This window comes from Castanea sativa, chromosome 12, assembly GCF_040712315.1.
Source record: "Castanea sativa cultivar Marrone di Chiusa Pesio chromosome 12, ASM4071231v1".
Lineage (NCBI taxonomy): Eukaryota > Viridiplantae > Streptophyta > Magnoliopsida > Fagales > Fagaceae > Castanea > Castanea sativa.
In genome coordinates, this window is record NC_134024.1 from 5190782 (window position 1) to 5213924 (window position 23143).

The 23143-nt window shown below is 35.2% G+C and overlaps 3 protein-coding genes across 3 annotated transcripts; 1 reads left to right on the forward strand and 2 right to left on the reverse strand.

Moving 5' to 3' along the window:
* Nucleotides 1–1595: 1595 nt before the first annotated feature.
* On the reverse strand, nt 1596–2741 carry LOC142621344 (uncharacterized). Its single transcript, XM_075794664.1, has 2 exons — nt 2445–2741; nt 1596–2181 (listed from the first exon to the last, which is right to left on the reverse strand). The coding sequence occupies exons 1-2, from the start codon at nt 2550–2552 to the stop codon at nt 1858–1860; spliced, it is 432 nt and encodes a 143-aa protein (XP_075650779.1). The 5' UTR covers nt 2553–2741; the 3' UTR covers nt 1596–1857.
* Nucleotides 2742–7911: 5170 nt separating this feature from the next.
* LOC142618766 (uncharacterized) lies at nt 7912–8766 on the forward strand. The gene has a single exon (XM_075791781.1). It carries the CDS (start codon nt 8134–8136, stop codon nt 8542–8544), a length of 411 nt encoding a protein of 136 aa, XP_075647896.1. The 5' UTR covers nt 7912–8133; the 3' UTR covers nt 8545–8766.
* Nucleotides 8767–13413: 4647 nt separating this feature from the next.
* Nucleotides 13414–20273, reverse strand: LOC142621126 (uncharacterized). Its single transcript, XM_075794437.1, has 10 exons — nt 19905–20273; nt 19573–19816; nt 19260–19409; nt 17520–17577; nt 17334–17426; nt 17027–17125; nt 15345–15436; nt 14042–14101; nt 13650–13944; nt 13414–13530 (listed from the first exon to the last, which is right to left on the reverse strand). The coding sequence occupies exons 1-9, from the start codon at nt 20153–20155 to the stop codon at nt 13678–13680; spliced, it is 1314 nt and encodes a 437-aa protein (XP_075650552.1). The 5' UTR covers nt 20156–20273; the 3' UTR covers nt 13414–13530; nt 13650–13677.
* Between the last annotated feature and the right edge of the window lie 2870 nt (nt 20274–23143).

Consider the following 23143-nt stretch of genomic DNA (forward strand, 5'->3'; position numbering starts at 1 on the left):
AATCCTAAGCAGCTAACTAATACTGGTGGTGAGAGTGGCATTGTAAAATTCTGCAATTCGAAGCTCTGGCAATTGTGCATTATTAGGTATAGATCCTCATATGTTTATTTTACTTGCATGGAGTATTTAGATTTCCTATCTGACATTTTGGATGTGAAGGAGTAGGATCAAAGTGGTTTTTGGAATTGGTATGTGGCTGTTTTCAGTCATATATTTCTAAAGAACAGGAGGAAAGCTGCCTGCTACACCTTTAAGTTTTTGTAGCTTTGCGGACATAGCTGTTTAAGTAATTTTCTACTCCAGGTTCTATGTGCTGCTCTGTTCTAGTTATGGCTTCGATTAATTTACAAGCTGGAGACATAGAGAATAATTCTTTGAGCCAGCAAAACAAGTGTAGAAGACTAGATCATGACCAAAAGCATTTGAAATGGATACACCAAAAGTTCAGTAGCAACTTGGGAACTTTTGTTTCACAGCTCTTACAAGTGAAATATGGACCCCATATAATGATGCCTTAGTAAAGAGCGACTTCCTTAAAAAAGAAAATCTTAGGAAATAAGTTAAAGGTAGCCCTTGGATCAATAAAATTAGCAGAAGATGTCTCTATTCATAGAAAAAAGTGAAAAACAGAATGTTATATACAAAACCTAAATATGGAAAGGAAAAAAATTCCTCAGTTCCCTTCTTGTTATTTGCAGAAAATACAGCTCTCACCGAACTGTTCAAAACCAGTGGGCTGTAGTTGTAAACTTGAAGATAAAGGAAATAACAAAATATTTGCTCGGGTAACTAGAATATGTATCAAAGATGTGCCATGGGGCCTATATGTTTTTATATTGAGGATGCAAATATATGTTAGTATGTCAAATCTTTTTGAAGCGTGCCTTATAGAGCTTAGCCATTAGCTAGCAGCATACAGCATACCAGGCAAGGGCATGTACTTTGATATAAATAAATTCATCAAATCTAGGATCTGACTGAAAGGGAAAAGAGTGCCTTATCTGCACTAAATTTTTTGATGTTAGAATTTTGAGCTGCAAATCCTTCTTTGGAGACACAAATCCCCACTTTAATAGCAGATCTAATTCCAGCATAGAATAGATCAGCTTAATCTTATAGCAATCCATATTTGTAAAGTGATGCAACAAGACATAGGTTTTAGTACAAAAAATTGCGTTGGTAGGCAAATCCTTAAAATATTAATCTACAACTGTGTACGAAGACGCTGAGGCCTAAGTTTAATGTCTAATGGAGCATAGACCATACCTGCTAAGTGCCCCTAGGCAGAAGTAACAAGTTCTAATAAGAATTGACCTTAATAGCATCCACTCAGATTTTACACTAACAAAACTATATGGCATTTTAGAAAGTAACACAACGATCTCTCACTACCCCTTAACTCTCTTGTTAAAAACTAATGTTCGACTCCACACAACATCCATGGTAATTGTTTCAAGGAGAATGTTATGAGATTCCCCCCGAGATATTATCATATTAATGAAAATTGTAGCTGTAAAATATGAATCACTAAGAAAGTCTAACTTGCAGATATCTTTGTCTCGATTTTATATTTAAACCCTCCATCATAATCATAAAGATAATGAGTTCAGTGTCTATTGTGCCAAATATGTGTTTTTGCAGGAAAGGAATAATGGCAAATCATCCTAATCTTCTTTTGCATAGGATATATATTTTTTATAAAACATAAATACTGCTACATAACATAAATAAAAAATGAATTTTCAGTTGTTCCAGGTCATTTTACATTTAGTCCAAACAAACCAGCTCCAATCAATCATTATGATACTTCTCTTGCACATTATGGTTTTTGTTGGATACAATAACTCTATAATGCCATCATACAGTGGCAAGAGCTGCATCACTCTTAGTATTAGCATCTGGTTTTTGGACATTGGCCTCAGCTTGCCCCTCTACTGGCTTTTTGGTCTCATTACCAGCCCCAACCTTCTTTTCCTCTGAGTTGTTAGCAGCAGGGACTTCAACTTTGCCCTCAGTTGTCTTGGCAGTCTCTTTACCCGCCTCCACGGAAACTGGTACTGCTTCATCTGTCTTTGGTTCAGAGGAATCATTTCCACCCTTCTCCTTTGTTTCTTCTTCCTTTGGGTTAGAGAGGTCTACCAATGGTGCTTCTTTCTGACTCTCACCTCCATTTTGGCTCTCCTGCAATCACATATCAGCAAAAGGAAAAAAAAAAAAAAAAAAAAATCCAAGAAACAATATGCCAACTCCATCATTTTCTAATAACTTAAACTTCTGGGACAAGAAGTAAATTATCATGGTATTAAAGCATGAAGTCTGTCTCTACCTTATCTCCTATTTTTAAAGAGTTGGACCACTTGTAAAGGGAGAATGTTAGATTATACTATTAAATTCACAATTTCCTATCAGCTTAAATATGGTCAGAAAGTAATGCATACTAGTACCTGAGGAATAGCCTCGCCCTCGGCCTTGTTGGCTTGGGCAGGATCCTCAGTGGGGATTGACTCCTTGTGGACATCAGAGCGCTTGGGCTTCCCCGCACAGCCCCCCATCTTATGAATGAAAAGCTTTTGTGGGGAGAGTTGTGAGAGTGGCTGAAACCCCAATATAGGATTTTATATGCAAATTGTGATCAAATAAGGATGTTCAGTGAGGCTGAGAAGGGCTATAGGAGATGGTGATTTATAGTATAGCCGGCAGCTGCAAACGTTTAGAGCAACTGTTAATTTTGGCAAAACCAATGGCATAGCATATTCTGCCTGGCAAATGGGTTTGTGGCTAAATCTTTGGGTGACTTTGTCGTATGGACAGCAAACTTTGTTTTGGCGCCTCATGTAGTGTAGTAACGGTTAACAGCTAGTCGGTTAGTCCTGAATTTCGAGTTGACAGGGTGGTTCTTTTTGGCTTTAGTCATAACTGTTGAGCATATTACTACAAATAAAGTTGCAATGACAGAAGATCAATAACAACTTTTGAAATTCATGGTAAAATCCAAAATCACATTACAATGCCACAATTGATAATAAAGTTTAAAGTTTGAGTTCTAAAGAATAAAATACTTATTGAAAAAATATTTAAAAAATATTTTTAAATTTTTAAATATAAACAGGACGGAGACCCCCAAACCTACCACCGTCACGAATTTGCTTCGAGGAAGGATTTAACCCTCGTCCCCGTCTCATTTGCTATGCAGGTCAGGGTGGGGTAGTTTAATATAAACAAAATATATTTGTTAATGCAAACTAGTATTTATTTAACATTAACAAAATATCAACAAGAAAAATGTTAACACTACTACTAATTTTATGTATGGCTTACAAACTTTTTTTTTTAGAATACTAAGTATTATTAACATATACGCACAAGGAAGGGGGAAAATGTCTTAAAGAAACTGACAAACTTATACAAACTGATGTCACAAAAAAAATATTAGTGCGACATCAATAACATAAAAAGAAAACATAAGAGTTTACAAACTAGTGTGTTAATGAATGTGATTGATGTCACATAAAAAGAAAACATAATTAAGAAATTTCTAGATTGATACATTGACATCATTCTAAATAAACTCTTCTGACCAATTAATAAAAGAAAAGACACAAAATCATTATTTTTGAATTATTTGTATGTTTTTTAAAATAAAAAAAGACAAATACTGATGCTAGATTTCCCATAATTTAACAATGAATATGTCAAATATAATTTGAAATAAAAAATAATGAGTGTTTACAAGTTTAAAAAAACAAACTTAACTTAACAATACAAGTAATTTAAATAACAAAACCGAAAATTAACAAACATGTTTTAAAGGTAACAAAAAGTTTAAAACAACACACACCACGCACACAGACACTTGAATTCACATTTATCTAAATCCTTATCCTAATTCATAAAGAGACAAAGAAGAAAAATATGGAAGTGAGATTCTATTATGTTTAGCTTCAGGAGGAGACTGAATAAGACGTTGTAAACTTAAAAAAATAAAAATTCTCAAGAGATAAAAGAAGATCTTGACTCTTGAGTTTAGGCTTATCTTATTCCATTAAATAGAGGATTGGCCAACTAAACGGTTAGGAGTAAAGCCCTTAAAATTTATGATTAAGAATTAAGATCTAACATAAGTATCATTCCTACTAAAAAAATTAGGGAATGAAAAATGTTAGGACCATCACTTATTACACAACTTGGCACGTGATGAGTTGTGAGTGGTAGAGAAAAAATGGTAATTCCATACTTTCACCACTTATAACTGGCAAGTTATGACAAAAATTGTGCAATAAGAGATGTTGTAAGTACCAAAATTTTCAACAAAAAAAATTTCCTCTGATTCTGTACAGATTAGTACCGGTCTGAAACAAAGATTTTTCAAAATATGCTGAAATGGCCAGAATGAACTAGTACACCCTAGTATCTTGGGTAGTACGAATCAGCTCCATTTCTATACCGGTTCAGGTACCAATAGTGCAAATTCCAGTGGTACCAACTAGTACGGTATGATACTAAATCAATTTTCTTGAGCATTAACCATAGTTTTAAGAACCGAACTGAAAATCAAACTGTTTTTTTCAAAATTTTCGGTTTTTGACTAGTTTTTCCCGATTTTTGGCCGGTTATTGACCGGTTTTGAGGCATTTAACCGGACTGGACTGCACCGATTTTCTCGATTGAACCGGTCGGACCGACCGGTCCGGTCCGGTTTTTAAAACAGTGGCATTAACATTATATTATGCAAAAATTATTGTTTATTTTAGAATAAGGACTTACATTTTCTATTTTAACTAACAATTTTTCAAAAAAACCCATATTTAATTATCTATTCTATGCTCTATTTTATTAAAATATCAAATTTCTTAATTCAAAGTGCTTCTCTCAATTCACGCACAAACACAATAATCATCATTCATTATCTTTCCTCCATCTTGAGAAATGCAAAGAAATAATAATTTTTTCAATAAGCTATATTAATTTGTATATTTGCACAAAAACTGTAGCTAAATCTCATTTTGCATAACATTTTGCAAAAGTCATTAGCTATATTTCAAACTTTATGCTATTTTATATGAGTTGACATGAATGCTCTTGAAAAAACATACATTATATTTTGATGGGGAGTGAAGGAGAAGGGGTAATATTACTTATCTAATTGATTCTGCCACTAGTTATATATCTTTTTTGTTTGGTTGTGTCACTAAAGAGTTTATTACATGCAGATTTTTTTGTTGTTGATTGTTTCAAGGAAACCAAAACCTCTAATTTAGTAAAATGGACTACTTCAAAGTTCAAAGAGAAATTGCTCTAAGTAATAAAATTTTACAAGAATGCCCGAGTAGGAGAAATAGCCTTCTAGGAAAGGACCAAGGCAATGGAAAGATGTTTCTTGTAAAATGTTACTTATTACCTCCGCATTAAATGTATAACAACAATCTTATCAGCTGCATTAATGAGAAAATGACACTTAAACAGTAGATTCACAGCTAAGTAGCCATTTCTACCACCTTCAGCAGAACTTTGGTGGGACAGGTGTCTTGAGGAAAGCTTTGAGATAAACAAGTGGAGGGTTATGATGCAAAGAAAAAGAGTATATAAGGGAGGGGAATTTCCCAGCTAAGGGGATTTAGAGTTTTTGGGAAAAAAACATAGTTACAAGAATAAAAGTTGGAACAATGAAAAAGGGCCTAGGATACAACTTGTAATAACTTTTGTATAAGAACTCATCCTCAGATTTGCCCGAGAGATGCATTAATCTTAATTACACTTTGGAATCATTCTATTCTATTCATATTTGGATCTTCAACCTCAGTCCTATACTTAATTTAACTTACACCAAAGTCATTTTCCCACTCTCTATACAAATTTTATTGTTTTGGGGTTAATTTGAAGGTAAAAGCCTCACTATTCTCAGTGGGCTTGGGCCATCAAAATTCGAGCACTTACACCTATTAAACTCAATCTTTATCTACAAGTCTACAATTAGATAAGATAATCTAACAATTTATCTCATTTTTATCTGTTTATCCAATTCCTAATAACAAAAATACAAATTTAAAATAGCATGCCCATTTGTGCCAGCATACATGGACCGAGAAGAATCCTGATCCAATAACAAATAGTGGGCTTATTCATTAAGAGTCCATTTGAATATGTTCTCAAACCCTTAACACGCATTTTAGCCAAAATGTTATTTTTTAACTAGCTCATGGTGAAATTTTAAATAGATACAATATGAAAAGGGGTTGTAGCAAATCTTGTGCGAGCGCATGCGCAGAGAGAGAGAGAGAGAGAGAGAGAGAGAATTCTTCAAATTGGCACTGAACATGTGTCATTCTAACATATTGCCAAGTCTAATATTATGCAGGATCTGCTACAACCTTGGTTGCAGCAAATCCTGGCTCATACAAAAATGTTGTCATTGTAGTATAATTAAGATCCAAGCCTTTCTCTAAGAAAATAAAGCCTTGATATAGCACATTGAATGTTAAATATGTGGCGAAGAGCACAACAAAAAAAGTGAACATGTATAATATTTTTATTGGTGGAATTTATAGTAGAGCAAAAAATGGGATAGACAGACTCGTTCTAGAGAGTTGAAAGCTTTATGATTTTAATAATTAAAAAAAAAAGTAATTAAGGACAATGAACGAGTATATACAAATTTTATAGGTGTAAACCCAAACTTATTCCAAAAGGAGTACCTACTAACAACTTATTAAGAATAAAATATCAACTCAGTGTATGAATATCATCTGCTATTTAGGTGAGGTGATGAGTATTACAAGCTATTTAGGTTGATTGATAAGATGTTAGTAATGGTTTTGTTTTGTTTTATTATTTTTTTAAGTACTATTTTGCAAACGAATATTCCATATGGAAATTTAACACCATTTAATAAGAAGAAGATTAGAGGACGTAATGTCAATGTCCATCTTATGAAAAGTGCAATGTTCATCTCATGAAAGTCATGTAGGACAAGTGTAATTAGTAATTATGTGAAACTTTTTTATTTTTTATTTTTAAGAATACTAAATATTTTTAAAACACATATAAAGAGAGCGGAAAAGGTTTTAAAGAAATTGACCGTTGTGTATATCTAAACATTGAGTATGAGTATCTTTGGTCTAGTTAACTTATGCCTTGAAGTATTTACTAATGAACTCTAAAAAAAAAAAAAATTACAAATGAACTATTTTTAAAAAGTTTAGATACTATTTTTATGAAAAATATAAAAAATTATCAAAAAAAAATTAGTAATTATTTTTATTTTTTTATTAAAAAGTTACTAAAAATATTTCCTAAACCAATGTTCATAAGGCATTTGTTATTTGTTTTTTTTACTTGTTTTTTCTTATCTAAATAATAATTCAAAAAAAAGTTTAAAAAGATATATATATATATATATATATATATATATATATATATATATATATATATAATTTTGACTCCTAAACGTTTTCAAAAATTTTCTTTTCATCTCTAAAATATAAAATATCATTTTGTAATCTTAAAGGTTGTAATTTGTTTATCCAATAGCTTAGAGACAAAAATAAAGATGAAAAAAAAGAACAATTTTCAATAATTTAGGGATACAATTTTTTTTTAATTTTATAAAAGTTGAAAGATGAAAGTGAGACATTTACAATAATTCAAGGATTAAAAGTGAAATTTCAATAATTTAGAAATGAAAACAAACTTGTTAAAAGTTTAAAGACCAAAAAAAAAAAAAAACTTTTTTTTTTGTCAAAAAGAAAAACAAACTTTTATTTCAAGAACCAAAATAGTATTTGAACTCCAGGCTCCAGACAAAAAAAAAAAAAAATTGTACAACAGTTAACAAAAAAAGCGGACCCCACCGCCCACCATTCTTTTTAAAATTATAATCATATTCATATTCCTTTTCCCTCTTTACAGTTCGGCCAACAACCCAACCAACTCTCTCTCTCTCTCTCTAGATTCTTCTTTCCTCTACGCGTCAAATTTTAACATTCCTTCTTTCCTATATTCTTTCCCCAAACCCAAAGAAAAAAAAAATACTCCCAATTTCTTCAATTAGGGTTCACCAATCAATCAATCAAATTTCCCAATTTCCTTTTGGTTTCTCTCTCTTTCTCAGGCGAGCCCTCCATAGCTCGCCAAACCATGCCTCAATTCTCCAAACCCACATTCTCTCTCCTCTTCATCGTCATCGCCGTCGTCTTCACCGTCAGCTCCATCACTACCGTCCGATCCGAATACGATTCCTCCGCCATCCGATTACCCTCCGAAAAATCCGCCGCCTCTGACGATCTCTGCACCACCAATGGACCCGGACCCGGACCTGCATCCTGCCCCGTTAAGTGTTTCCGGGCCGACCCGGTATGCGGCGTCGACGGCGTGACTTACTGGTGTGGCTGCGCCGACGCGCTTTGCGCCGGTGTCAAGGTTGCGAAGTTGGGATTCTGTGAGGTCGGTAATGGTGGTCCCGGCCCTCTCTCTGGCCAGGCTCTCCTTCTCGTTCATATCGTCTGGCTCATCGTTCTCGGGTTTTCAGTGCTTTTCGGACTTTTCTGATAGCTATAAATTGATTGGTTTGGTGAGCCATTTTGTTCGTTTCTTTTATTCTAGATGAATTGAGAATTTGTGTGTAGAGATTCAATTCACCGATTGTTCTTGTATGTAATATTAGAGGCAAATATATACGGCTCTTTTTTCTTTATTTTTTTATTTTTTTATTTGTTCTCCTATTCTTTTTGTTGAATATATAAACACAGCTCTCAATCTTTGTTTTCATAATTGTCATTGTTCTGTATATGAGTAATTCAGATTATTAGAATGTTTTATCATGAAATGTGTCCGACCCCGTTAAAAGTGGGAGCTTGCATTGGTTATGACGTTTTATTATATGGGTACAAAAAAAATAGCAATAAGCTTGATTGTTGATGAACTTCCGGGTTGGTTTTTGGCTGTAAGTTGAGATATAAATGTGAAAATTATGTGCGTAAAGGTTATTAGAATGTTTTATCATGAAATGGGTCTAATATAAATTGGGGGGTAAAGCTGACCCCGTTAAAGTGGGAGCTTTGTGAATTGGGTATGACATTTTGTTATGAAATGGATACAAAAATATCTATAAGTAAGCTTGGTTGTTGATGAACTTCTGGGTTGGTTTTTGGCTGTAAGTTGAGATATAAGGTGAAAATAATGCGCGTAAAGATTAGAGTCCCGTCTCAATTATATACAAGGTACTGTGCAGATACCCATACCTGAATTTAGTTGCTATCAGCTTATCATATAAGCTGTATTTGAATCCCGGCTTATCTTGTAAGCTGTATTTGAATCCTGGTTCTCTTTATGAAGGGAAGCAGGCAATGTCACTAAGCTACAAGGCTGTTGTTCCATGTAAGTTTGAAGTAGGTTGTCTCAATTTACTCATGAGGCTAATCATCCTCTAGCTGGGAAAGGAATATGACGAGGACAAAACAACAAGCCATTATGTTTAGCTTGTTGAAATAGGTTGTCTTGATGGGGAAAGAAAACCTAGAATACTCTTTTAGTTTACTTATGTTTTGGATCTTAGATGTTCGTGTTAATTTTGGCTCCATCTTGATGAGAAGACATCTTCTCATCGCTGCTTTCTTTGCTCTCACTTGGGAACAAAAATGGCCCTAGTTTTTTATACAAAGCGTGACTTGCACTTGACTGTACATGCATCCCAGTTATGTCACGATTGAAGCTGTGCTCATACATCAATACATTATGTAGAAATTGACATGACTGGTGTATGAGGTAGACCAGAGGCATTGAATGGGACGATTGAAAATTTAGCAATGTAGCAGAAAGATAGTTGGACAGAGGTAACATGTTAAGAGAGCTTAACTACAATACCTTAGCCTAACTGAATTGCATAGCTATGTTAATTTTGCTCTTAGTCTATGTTTTGTTGCAAGGATATATTGATTGCAAATGAAAGTATTCCATGGTTCATTAAGAACACAATGCAACTTGAAATGCTGTGCATTATAAGCACAAGATGTGCAAGGAAACATAAACTTTTTCTCCACAAGACTACTTGAAAGTGGTGCACATTCTGCCACTTCTGTTTATCTGCCAAAGACTCATCAAATATCTTGATTTAGTTGGATTCAAATTTTTGATGATTTCACTTGTCTAAACATTTGTGTGGATTTATATTTAGCTAGAGCTTGAATCCATTGTCATTTCCTTTGTGAATTGTGACTTTGGGGCAGTAAATTATAGCTCAAAGTTTGGGCAGAGGTGTATCGTTTTAGTCAAACAGCCTCATCTAAGCAATTGCCCACTTGTTTGGTAGCCGATTTACGCATTATCTGGTTCAAGCATTCACCTGGTTTCCTTTGACAAATTGCAATTTGAATTAGTCTTTCTTGGGAGGCTGTGATGCTTGGAATGCTTCTATATGTTCCAATAGAGCCTGAATTTGATTTTAGCTAAACGTGTTTTGCGTCTCCATTTAAAATGAGCAGCTCACTAGAATAACCAACTATGTGTTAGGTGAAGTAAAAGAAGAAAAAGCAAATGGTCCGATGTTGTAGGATTTCTGTTTAGGGCAATATCTATTATACAGCCTTGGAGGTAATAGGTGTTGGCGGATTAGGATCTTCTAGAAATATAGGGTAGCGTAACCATGGAGTTGAGTTCCGAAAATCTAATTAATCTATATTGAATTGTGGATTAGATTTTATCATGACTACCACTAACTTGGTACCTATTTAAAATTTTGATGATGTGACAATTGAATTTAATTAATTTAAAATTTTAAAAAATGGATAGATTTCTAGGTAAGAACTCTAGTGGATGGCAATGGAGTCTCATGGAAATCCACAAGCCATTTATTCAGGGTTCCTGAATTTGAAATATTTGAATGGATTAATGAAGAATCCCTTTAAATTTTAATACAGTTGAAAAGTTTATCCATGCAAGAGAAAAAATTGGAAAATTGGTTGGGACTTGGGAGAACATGGTGGACGATCTAGGTTTCATGGATAAGAAAATAGGGAATGGAGTTTGAGTTGATTTCTTTTTTTTTTTTTTTTTTGGGGGTGGGGGGTGGTCAACGCATGTCATTCAATGACCGGCAAGGTTGCTGCCTCGAGTCGAGTCACAGATTGTAGAACCTCGATTTGGCGAAAATGCGTTTATGCATTCAAAGAAACTGAACAAGCCCACTAGATTCCCCGGCAAAAGCTTTTGAAGAATTTCAACAATATCACAGAATAAATCCATTTCCTGTGATTTGAATGATATCGTGAAGCATTTTTTCTGGTTCTCTTGGATTCATTTTATGTGCTTTGTGAAAACAAAATGGACAGAATCAATTCACTCCTGCAACTAGAGGGAAACTCAGAGAGTCAGAATCAAAATACATAATCATTTAGCAGTAAATGCATGGACTGTTGCTAATGGTGAGTGTGAGTGCTTGGGCTGACTTTGGCTTCCCTCCGGTCCACTCAGGCAGCAAATTGGAGGCCCTTTATCTGAGGGAGAAGACAAAGTCTCGGCCAAGAGTTTGAAGGACAGCATGGAGTGCATCTCTTTTGACCTCCTTGACAGAATCCTACAAGAAATTAAAGGTATCCCCATTGCAGCAAATCTAGCCCAAGAAGACATGTTAATTTCGGCATTCTCTAAAGATGGATCCTTCTCCCTAAAATCTGCATATCTCATAGCTAAAGGATTTAATCTGTTGAACCTTGAAACTAGTCCTCATCAATGGGTGTGGAAAGCGCATACTTCCCCTAGAATCAAATTTTTTATTTGGTTATGCACTCATCGCAGCATGCCTACTAAGGAAGTTCTTGGTTCAAGAGGGTTAAACCTTGACCCAACGTGTGAATTATGCCGGGAAGGGGCGGAATCCATCATACATACTCTTAGGGATTGTAGGGTGGCTAAAGCTGTGTGGAAAGACTTGGGTTTTGAGGAGAACAACCATGAATATTTTGGTTTGAATTTGGAAGCGTGGCTAAAAAAGTTTTGTGGGACTTCCAATACCTACCCGAGACCCCATGTTCCATGGAAAATCTTATTTCCTCAAGCAATATGGACAATTTGGCTGCAAAGAAATAAAGCAATATTTCAAACAGGGAGGGTGGAAGAGGGCACGAGTTCTCTTTGCCTAAAAAAAGGGGTGGAGTTCTATGCTATTGTTTCCAATGAACCCAACAAGTCTAGCAGAGTGCAAGTCCAAGTGAAATGGCATAAGCCTCCTACGGGTTGGGCAAAACTAAATACGGGTTGGGCAAAACTAAATACTGATGGAACCACGTATGGGAATCCGATGAAGGTTGGTGGGGGTGGTGTCTTGAGAAGCAGTAATGGTGGCTGGTTAGGTGGGTTTGCGAGGAAGTTGGGAAGCACATCAAGCACGGTGGCAGAGCTTTGGGCGCTGAAGGACAGGCTTAACGTGGCAAAGCAATTGGGGATTAAGAATATTTGTATTGAAATGGATGCTGAGTTTATGGTACAACTTCTGTTAAGGCCTTCAATGGTCAATCTAATACTTGAACCCCTCTTAACTGAATGTAGGAACCTGATGCAGACATTCCCTAACTCCTTGGTGGTGCATGTGTTCAGGGAAGCAAATGGCTTTGCTGACTGGCTTGCAAGGTTTGGAGTTGAACTTGATGTAACTAGTTTTCTTTTTTTGTTTAATCCATCGGATGTGGTGGCTGAGATGTTGGCTAGAGATAAAGCTGACCTTGTTTGTTGTAATAGACTTATTATTTCCTAGTTAATCTCAAGCGTCGTTTACCAAAAAAAAAAAAAAAAAAATGCATGGACTAACAAAGAGTCAAAAGACACTAATAATTCTGAAGATCATCCAAGCCAACACAGAATAGCCTGTGGGTTGTAGTACACACAGAGCAAGCCTCAATTATATTATTGTATGCAGTAAATAATCCACAGAGAATAGCCTTAAGTACGATCACTCTATGAAAGGAATATAAGAGTATTCATATCAACTTATACAAAAATTCATATTTATTTTAGCATAAGAACTTAATTTTTCTATTTTACATAATCAATTTTCAAAAATAACCACATCAATCCATCCTTCTTACAGTTGAAAGAAAAGAGTAGATGGTGATTGTTGCATGTGAATAGGGAGAAACAATTAAAAAAAATTAAGAAAATTAATATTTCAATAAAATGTAGTGTAAAATAGATAATCTGATATAAAATGTTTTGGAAAGTGAACATGTAACATAGAAAAAAAGTAAGATCTTATGTTACAATAGACAATTTTTTGCACAAACTAATGTGAATGCTCTTACTATAACAAGTTTGCAAATTTACACATCTTTATTTTGACTATTGTGGGTGATTTTGGGGCCTGGATGTGTAAAATTGAACAATATTTCTATTTTGCATTGTCTTATGCAAATGCTCTAATAATGCAAGTTTTAACAGAAACCAAAAATTCTCAAATCTTTTTCTCAAGTTTTGCCGGTATCTAAGAAGAGACATCCTAATTGCCCATTTGACATGGAAATGTGCTCTGCCAGAAGAATTCGCATCCTACAACAATCAATCTAATTTTCAGCTTTCCTCTCTTCAAATAATTTAGAAACTTACTAGTAAAATTAGAGTGACAACCACAAAACTGATAAAACCTAGTGTAGCACAATTTGATTTACTTCCAGAATGAGTAGGCTGGGATGAACTCTATGCTCCTTTATTGGGGCTCTGAAGCGAAAATCCTGGCTTGATATCGCCCAGATAACCTGTATCAGTTGTTTTAGCAGTTGTGGGGCTCTCATTACCAGTTTCTCCAGAGGCATCACCCTTTACACCTGCTGCTAATTTAGTGGAAGAGGTATCATGAGACCCAACACTGGAAACATTTCCAATCAGGCTTTTATACATAGTGAGTGCTTGGGCCATCATATTGGCAGGATTGCCAGCTGAACTAGGAAGCAACATTGTTGTGCCCTGTTGAAACATAGGAAAGCACAAAGAAGAGAGAGAGTTTAGTAAAAACAATTGAGCATCAAAAGATATGTATTATGATATTAGGTCTGTTATTCACCTCCTTGGCAATATTACCGAAGGCTTGAACATATTGCTCAGCTACTCTCAAACTAGCTGCCTGCAAAACAGACCATAATATTAGTTCCCAACTCCAGTCTTAGTAGTATGCATGCAATTGCATAACTACTATGCACCACACCATCACTTCTGATTATGAATCACATCTATGCTGGGCCTTTGGAAGACTAATGCACCCAGAATCAGCCCCTTCAGAGTTTTATTAAACCTTTTGAGGGTACAAGAAAATGAAAATTTTACCTTAATATTCAAGATTTTAGTGTAGATTGGGAAATTATACATGCACTTAATGGGCCTTGAAACCACTACCTCACCCTCCACCTAGAACTTATAAGTTTTTTTTTTGGGGGGGGGAGAACCAATTGAGCTAGAGCTCATTAGCAAGAACACATCAATTCTTGCATGTCCCTTTGTTTTTATTTTTTTCCACAGATAAGCCATTTCACATCCTCTCATCATCAAATGAATATTGCCATATTCCATATGAGGGACAAAACGAAGAATATAAAATTTTCTGTACATGTTTAGACTTGTCAAAAAACCTATGCAAGCCTAACATGAAAGGGTACAAAATTGCAAAGATAAGAATGTCTAACAACTAGACAATGTTTAACCCTTATCCACATCTATGCGAGCAACCTTTTAACATGCATCATGTATGTGAACATATATTGACATCACTAATTACAAAGGAGTTCTGAATGGATTCAGTCAAAATTGCAGTAATCAAGACTTTAAGATATCTCAAGTTGATTAAGACAGAGAAAACATAGCAAGACTAGTAAAAAAAATACTTCTCTAATAAGAAAACCACACAGCTGCACCCCTTTTACAGAAGCAGTGAATGCTGCAAGTATAGGCACTTTAATAATGCAGCACGGAACTTTGGGACTACTCCAGAGAAAATAAATTCTAATAATATGCCTTTCAAACCACAATGAAAAGCTAGGAAAAGCCAAGTGTGTGAGATATCCGGTTGTTGTACTGTATCATGCAGTCACTGGCTCAATCAGTACAATGATTGATTCCTTCAACACTTTCAAACATGCAAGATGAAGCATTGTACTCTGAATGGAGAACTAAGTGTGAACCAACTACACCCATATTGTGACTATTGTCAGAAGTAGCCCCCAACAGTGGAAACAAGATTTCAAACAGATTCAAATGGACATTTGGACTCCAAAATATGTAGTAATTCTTCTTTCTTTATACAGAAGAAAATGAAATCAAATAATGTAATTGACATTACTGTATATGTGCTCAAGAGCATTGAATGACCTCACCTCTATTCCTCCACTTTCCTTAAGGGTCTTTGAGACAGTGGCAAGTCCTTCGGCTGTTGCTTTAGCTTTAGCAAGGATGGCTTCCGCCTCACCTGATAAATAAGTAATGTTGATAAGATGACCGAAAGATTTCTATGGGAAATGGGAATAATCTACCCTGCTAAAGGATCATCAACATTAAAATAATCCACGGTATTGCCCCTTCTATATGCGTTAGCTATATAGATTAGTGGATAGGTCACGAAAACAAGGGCTTCAGCAGAGCACTTCACAAGTTTATAGTGACAAGCCATACAAGAGAACATGGAAGCATTCATCGAGAATTGGTTGAACCGAATAACTACCTTTTACAATGCCATATGCAGCTTCACTTGTCCAAGTGTGCATTCCGGTTAGTTTAATTAATAAAGTCATTATAGCATAAGATGGTGAAACAACACGGGACACTCCCACATGGCAATTTTTGAAAAAACTACGATATGACAACCAATTAATTAGTTAAATATATATATATATATATATTTTTAGGCATATTTTATATTTATTTTAGGAATTAAAAATGAGTAATAACCATCAAAATGGTTGAAAACATATTGAAAATGAATTTAAAAGCAATAATATATAGCAAGGAAGTACATTGATACCCATTGAATGATGTTTAGAGTGCAAATAAACATGTGTGCTGCAATCTTACAGTCAGAAGTTTAATAATTCCTAAACAATGTTGTAATAATAACAATGAGAGAGAGAGAGAGAGAGAGAGAGAGAGAGAGAGAGAGAGAGAGAGAGAAACAAAAGTAAAAACACTAAATAACAAGTGTTTAACAATAAAAAAGGGAAAAACATAGAAGTCAAATCATAACGTTGAAAAACAAAAGAAAATAAACATAATGGAGGACAGGCTTGGCAAGAAAGTTCATGGCCCACAAAAGAGATAATTAAAACTTGAAATGTAAAAAGGCAGAGAAAAGAAAACCAAAAATAAAACTTTTAGAAAAAAAAGCTCAATTTTCAACCGAGCAAATTCCAGATGATGGTGATTTCTTCAGAATTCTTAGCTCTCTCTCATAAATGCCATTGGAATTTAAAAAAAAGTTTTGTCTCAGTAATGAATAGCTTTAACAATCCCACTTGTCTTTTAGAGCAACAGACCATGTAGTAGACGTGACTTGAGAAAGTAGATCGGGTGGCCGGAGTGCCGAGCTTCGAGAAGCACCAATCTGACTGTTCTAAGCATCAATGAGTCTAGATCAGGTGAGAAAAACCAGATCAAGAGAGGGTGATCATTGAGGGTCAGTCTTTTTTGGCCCCATGTTGAACAAGCGTCGTTACTGTGTTTCTGTCACCTCCATATTTAAAATCTTTTTTTTTTTTTTAATTTTTTTTATTGACACGCTATGGACATACAGGCAGCTATATCCTTGGCATGTATGTGTCCGACAAGGACACAACTGTATTTTTTCTGTCAGTGCTTCTTAGGTATTCTGAAGTCATGCAATTTTTTTTATTTTTATTTTAGGATCATGCTAAAAGTATATAACTCTATAGATATAATAAGAAATAGCAGAGCCTCTGATAGGGAGATATCAGCACTAACATTCTTACGATGTCCAAAAAAAGAAAAGAAAAGAAGATATTTGCATATAATTAGCATTAAATTTATATCAAAACTGATAACGAACCGAGTGCTCTGTTGATTTGATCCATCTTTGCAGCTTCTGATTGTAAGATTACAGAAGCCTTCTTCCCATCAGCAATATTGATGTTGGCCTGCCTTTCTCCTGTAAAGGGGCATTAATTTCCAAGAATGCATCAGGCTACCTTCTTTTTTTTAAATAAGTGCATCACGCTACCTACTTGAATAGTGAAAGGTGCTAAGCTCAATCAAATTTACAGATAAATCAAACAGACCATAAATCATCAGTACACCCTTAAGTATATTTATTTAACCACATGGAACAACATGGCATATCAAACTGGCTTCATTACCTTCAGATTCAAGAACTTGAGCTCTCTTTTTTCGTTCTGCTTCGGCTTGCATCTCCATAGCTACCCTCACTCCACGAGGAGGAGATATATCCCCTGAAGGAAGATGAGTGAAGCAAGTATAAGAGATGATGTGGGAAAATTACAACGAAAAGTCGGCTACAAGAACAAAAGCCAAAAGTGACTAACTTATTTCATAACGGAGGCACTGCAGGCCCCAGTCTCTTGCAGCCACATTAATAGACTCCTGCAACATGAAGCCATTACAAAAAAGCTATTACCTTTTTTCTCTAAATTAATTTATGAAATTGTCAAAAAAATCTTGAAACAGCAGAGAACCCAAATTAAATTCAAGGCTTATTGGTAAACAGATTAGAAAGTATTGCAACCTCTAAATACAGTAAGAAGAAAACTGCAGGGAAAAGCAGCCACATTGTTGAACCACTTGTTCTAAATTTTAAATTTTAAACCTATCCCTTGGAATTTAGATGATTTCCTGTTAGTAGCAAAATAGCAGACACATCCTAATAATCTGAATGCAACTCACAGAGTCACAAAAAACCAGAATTCAAGTCAAGGCAACGCAATCTGATTTTCTATGCAAATACTAGGCATATACATGGTTGTCAAAATCCAGATCTCAACCTTAAATTTTTTTGGTTATAGGAACCTAGAAGCTCAAAGGGTGAAATTTGAATTTAAAATCTTTTAGGATGAGGATTCATATTGTATGGATTTCTATGGGATCATGGGAGCTAGTAGGATCACAATCCAACCTATAATTTTGCTGATCCACAAATGACCTTGACTTACTTTTCATATCGGAATATTATAAATGTGAGAGCAAAAGGCCCAAAGAATACTTAAATGTTTTTAAATTAAGAATGGACTTGGAATAAGGAACCCAACTGCTCCCCCCCCCCGGGTAAAGATGGGAGCAGGAGCTGGGTTGTTGAAACTGAATTCAAACCAGATCATGATAATTGGTTTCATTCAAGTATCAATTAATTAGAACATAGCAACATAGTTTATGCACACAAGCCTATTGCCTATTTTAGACTTGTCCTCACATAACCTTCAACAGCCCAACCTTATTTCTATAACACATATTTATTGATGTAGCCAATTGTGTTTCATAGCAGAAGGTATCAAGTTCGAATGAAATAAACTTACAAAGTATTTACTCCCAAGTCCCAACTCCTACCCCACCCAAGCTCCCAAAGAATATTAGTGTCCAAAAAGAGAAAAAAAAAAGAGGGTGGGGAGGAAAAGGGAGAATGATAGACAAAATGGTGGAAATGAAAACTCAAGGCCTAGCCTGACTAGTCTGTTAAGGATCTATAGTCGAGCCCAAAATTTTGGAAAAAAGACTTGGTTGTTGTTGTATATTAATTACTGCCATTTTTATAAGTAAAGCCACAAAATCTAGGTATGAGCATGAACTGCATGGAATATTTTCCTTATAGAATCCAAAACACATTTTTCCTTAGGTTAGGAGTAACAGTAGGAGGTGTACTAGAGTGTGTGTGTGTGTGTGTGTGTGTGTTTTTTGGTGATAAGTAATGTAAATTTACTCAACTCAGAAAAAAGAGTCACCCAAGCACGTATACAACTAGGGACCAATACAATCAAGTACACAAATTACAAGCATCCGTCAAAGTGTAAACCAAGAAAATAGAATGACTTCCTACAATTAACACCATTATGATAACATTTTAAAGAAGAAAATTTTTAGATTTTCATATCGTGTTTTTCATTCGTATCAACGGTATGCTTTACATGCTTGAATCCACTGAATCATAAGTTTTAATCATAGAAACTAAAACAGAAAATTGAAACAAGAATGCATTATGTAAATACAAAGTAGACACATGCCAGACTATTTTCACAAACAAAACCATAAAAACAACTTGAGCTAAACAAACTAACCACAATCTTCTCATTCAGTGTGTCTCTTTCCTCAAACGTCTTGTCGAGAGTGATCTTACCAAGCTCACTACGCATTGTTGTTTGCGCGAGCTGAATCACTGCGAATATGGGATTCTCAACACCATAAGATGCCAACTTAGGGTCCACAATCTGCACCAAAAAGGCACTTAAACCAAGCAATCCCCTTAAACCAACAATCCAAACAACAACAAACCCAGATAAAATTCAACCCAATAGAGCTTAAAACAAGGCAAACCCATTAACCAAAACACGAAAATAACAAAGACCCAGTTTTTAAAATCTCAAGAAGTACCTTGATGTAGAGCACCCCATCAATCAAAATGTTGACATTATCCTTAGTGATAGCAGACTGGTCAGGAATGGGAATTGCCTCTTCCTTCAAGGAATGGACATAGGCAATCCGATCGACGAAAGGAATCAGGAAATGGATACCAGAGGGCAAAGTTTTCACGTACTTCCCGAACCTCTCAATCACATACGCCTTCTTCTCCGGCACAATCCGAATCCCCCAATTCACTGGCGGAGTTATCTCATAACTTTCCTCACACAAAATGCAAAAAAAATCAACACCCAATTATCAAACAAAAACAAAGAATCCAAACAATAGTAGGTGTATGTAAGTACCTGGTGCCTTGGTCGCGACCAGTGCGGAGAAAGCGAACTGGGATGGTGGAGGAGGAAGAGAAAGGGGATTGGGGAAATGGGATAGGCTTGGAAGAAGGATTGGAGAGTTGAGTCTGTTTCAGAATCAAAGAAGAGAAAGGTCTGAGAGCATTGGTGGTGGTGGTGGTGGTGGTGGTGGTGTTGTTAATGGCGGATTGGCGAAGGAGTCTAAGAGAAAGGGATCTCATTGAATTGGCTTTCAACATGTTCATTTTTTTTTTTTTTTTTCTTTTCTTCAAGTTTCTTGGTCTCTGGGGTTTTGGGTATTACTAGTACTGTTTACTAGTAGAAATAGTTGTTATATGAAAGGGTTTTTCTGGAAAAGGAAAAGCCCTAGTAAAACCTTTTCCTGGATTTTCTAACTTTCAGCTCTCTTTTACTAGTTTGACAGCAAAGCTAAGTAGCTAAGTTGAAGCTTCTGTCTTAAGCAGCTAATTTTCTGGGGATAGTGTAGGGCCGCCTTTGCAATTTGGCCCAAATGAAATGAAATGAAATTAGGAATTTTTTTTGAGCAAAGGGTTTTTCTAATTTGGGTTTTGCCGATCAAGTTTACTTGTTTTGCAAGGTGTATAAGTAAGTATATTAAAATAATTACAAAAGGAAATGGTTGAAACCTTAGCTTGCTGACCAAAGAAACTTGGGCCAATTATAAACAAATCACGTGGAAGCGGGTGTGTTTTGCTTTCTCATGGAAACAAATTATTATTATTATTTTTTTTTTTCACTTCTCAAACTTTGTATTTAAATAATCATTTTCTAGTAAATAAAAAAATAATGAAATTTTTATTTGCATAATTCTAATCTGTTTGGTTGATACCATCGTAATAAGATTTTTTTTTTTTTAAATTTTAATTTTGACTTTTGCTTAAGCTATTTTGTCTGCCAAAAGAAATATATGTTACTTGAACTTCCTTTTTTTTTATTTTTTTATTTTTAAGATTTAAGATTTTCAAACATTATTGAGTTTATTATAAATTTACCAGAGGATTTTCAAGATTATAGACATCTTTTATTTTTGAATGGTCTTGTTTAGACTTTTTGGAGTAAATATTTGGTCAACTCCATTGCATTAAGAAGAGCTTGTACATAGCTTCTTCTAGTAAGTATTTGGGCAATTCCATAGGCACATTTGAAGCTATTAATTTGATACTGGCATTGTTTCCATGTATGTGGGGTAGAGAAATTTAATAGAGAGATTATGTCACGGGTCATACTTGATGTCGAGGAGGCCACTATAGCTCCGATGAGATTACGTCCTCAAATAGTAAGGCCACTTCAGTGGCATGTTATTAGAGGAGGTCACACTAAAGAGAAAGAATTTCGGGGAAGGGACCAACCTTGACTAAAGAGATGATGGCTGTCATCACATTTAATGCTTCTCACCAAACCTCTTGATTGCATTTATGTGGAGAAGACCCTTGAACAGTGCTGCCTTGATTGCCGCAACTCATAAGGTGTTTGGGAAGGTGTCTGATGGGACAAACACTCAAGTGGTAGCCTGGGCGACCAACAACTGAAGGACCAAAATCATCTAAGGGGAGCTAAATAATGTGAGAGACCCTCCAAAGGCAAGGGATTTGAAAAAATGGTGGGAGAAAATACTGTAGCAATTTAGAACAGAAATATGTTTTAGAACTATTCTCCTTAGACTTTGCCGAGAAGTGATTTTCTTCCTATACAGCTTAATTTTTTTCGTTTTCCTACTATCCTTAATCCTTTGTGTGTGTTGGTCCTTCTATTGAAGCCCACCAAACCTCTGGGCTCTAGTCTTGTTGCCTGTTGGGCCTAGGATCCAAGAGCTGCCCCTACAATGTCCTTGAGATGAAAATATTTATTTGGAATCCTTTGAACATCATGTACACCTTTGTTTAGATGATTGTCTGGAGCTAATCCAATCTTCTTGATTAAGATACACATATTCTTGAATTGAGATTAATTTTAGTTGCCCAAAACAAAACCCACCTTGATCTTACAGAGATTCATTTTAAATACCAAATAAACGTGACTGATGATTGGACTCAATCCATATCCATCATAGTACCCATTCATAAAACACTTCGGACAAAAGAATATTTTTTATGACTATTATTACTCTTCAAGGAGACACCTTAGAATAGTTAAAACAAAGGAAGAAGTCAGAATAATTATGTGGTTACATTGTTCAACCAACATTACAAGAATATACTAATTTCATGGCTAATATTATTGTAGTTTTGGAGGGGTAGAGATAGGGGAATGTGATATCCAACTTGTTTGTATTTGAGTGTGAACTTGGACTTTAAAGGCATTGCATAAGCGTGTGCTGAGTTGCCACATCAGACATTCAAACTAAGTTATATATGCAATTACAATATATGAATCACATTTTTCTCAAGTTGAGTCTTGTGACAAATAATATTAGAGTTGACTTAGTGGTGTGATCTTGTGTTGTACGTGCATTAGATTGATTCTTTTAAGTAAATAATATTTTAGGATATTGTGACAAATGATCTTGTGGTAAATGATATTAGAGTTGACTTAGTGGTGTGATCTTGTATTTTTTTTTTTCTCAAAAAAAAAAAAAAAAATTTAGGAAGATAACTATAACTTTACTTTTTACTTAATAAACGTGTAATCTCAAACGTTTTACTTAATTTGGAGACAAGGAATGTGTGGAAATACCAGTACAATACTCGCTAATGTGCAGGTTCAAATATTTCACTTGGTTTGGGACATAAGAATAACATATATGGCTCAAGGAAATATGTGAGTGCGTGGAGATATCAATACTCATTGATGCACTGCCAGAACCCCCAAGCTCTTATTTCCAAAAGCTTTAAGGCAAAATTCTTTCCTCATAATTCAGTCCATGATTGCTTACCCAAACCACACCACTCCTGGTTTTGGAGAAGCATCATTACTCAAAAAAATAGCAAATTTAGGGAAGGGAGATGGATTATTCTACTCACTCATGGAAGCCAGGTCTAGTTAGAGCTTTATGCCCCCCAACCTATCAGTGCTGAAATCATGAGGTTACCAATTTCTAGAACAGGAAGCATTCCTCATTTGGTGATTTTCAAGTAAAGAAGGCATATAATCTACTCTCAAGGGACTAATCTTGGTGAATATATGTGGCATCTAGTCTGGAAAGTTCAGGTCCCCTTAAAAAATTTGTAGCTTTGTGTGGAGACTCCTCCATGACAGCCTTCCTACCTATCTTA

Excerpts from the sequence above, each read along its gene's own strand:
- LOC142621344 (XM_075794664.1), bottom strand. The coding sequence starts at position 2,552 with ATGGGGGGCTGTGCGGGGAAGCCCAAGCGCTCTGATGTCCACAAGGAG. Across the intron at positions 2,182-2,444 it reads AGGGCGAGGCTATTCCTCAG|GAGAGCCAAAATGGAGGTGA; the intron begins GTACTAGTATGC and ends ATGTGATTGCAG.
- LOC142618766 (XM_075791781.1), top strand. The coding sequence starts at position 8,134 with ATGCCTCAATTCTCCAAACCCACATTCTCTCTCCTCTTCATCGTCATC.
- LOC142621126 (XM_075794437.1), bottom strand. The coding sequence starts at position 20,155 with ATGAACATGTTGAAAGCCAATTCAATGAGATCCCTTTCTCTTAGACTC. Across the intron at positions 19,817-19,904 it reads GGTCGCGACCAAGGCACCAG|TTATGAGATAACTCCGCCAG; the intron begins GTACTTACATAC and ends GTGTGAGGAAAG. Across the intron at positions 17,126-17,333 it reads TCAAGTTCTTGAATCTGAAG|GAGAAAGGCAGGCCAACATC; the intron begins GTAATGAAGCCA and ends GCCCCTTTACAG.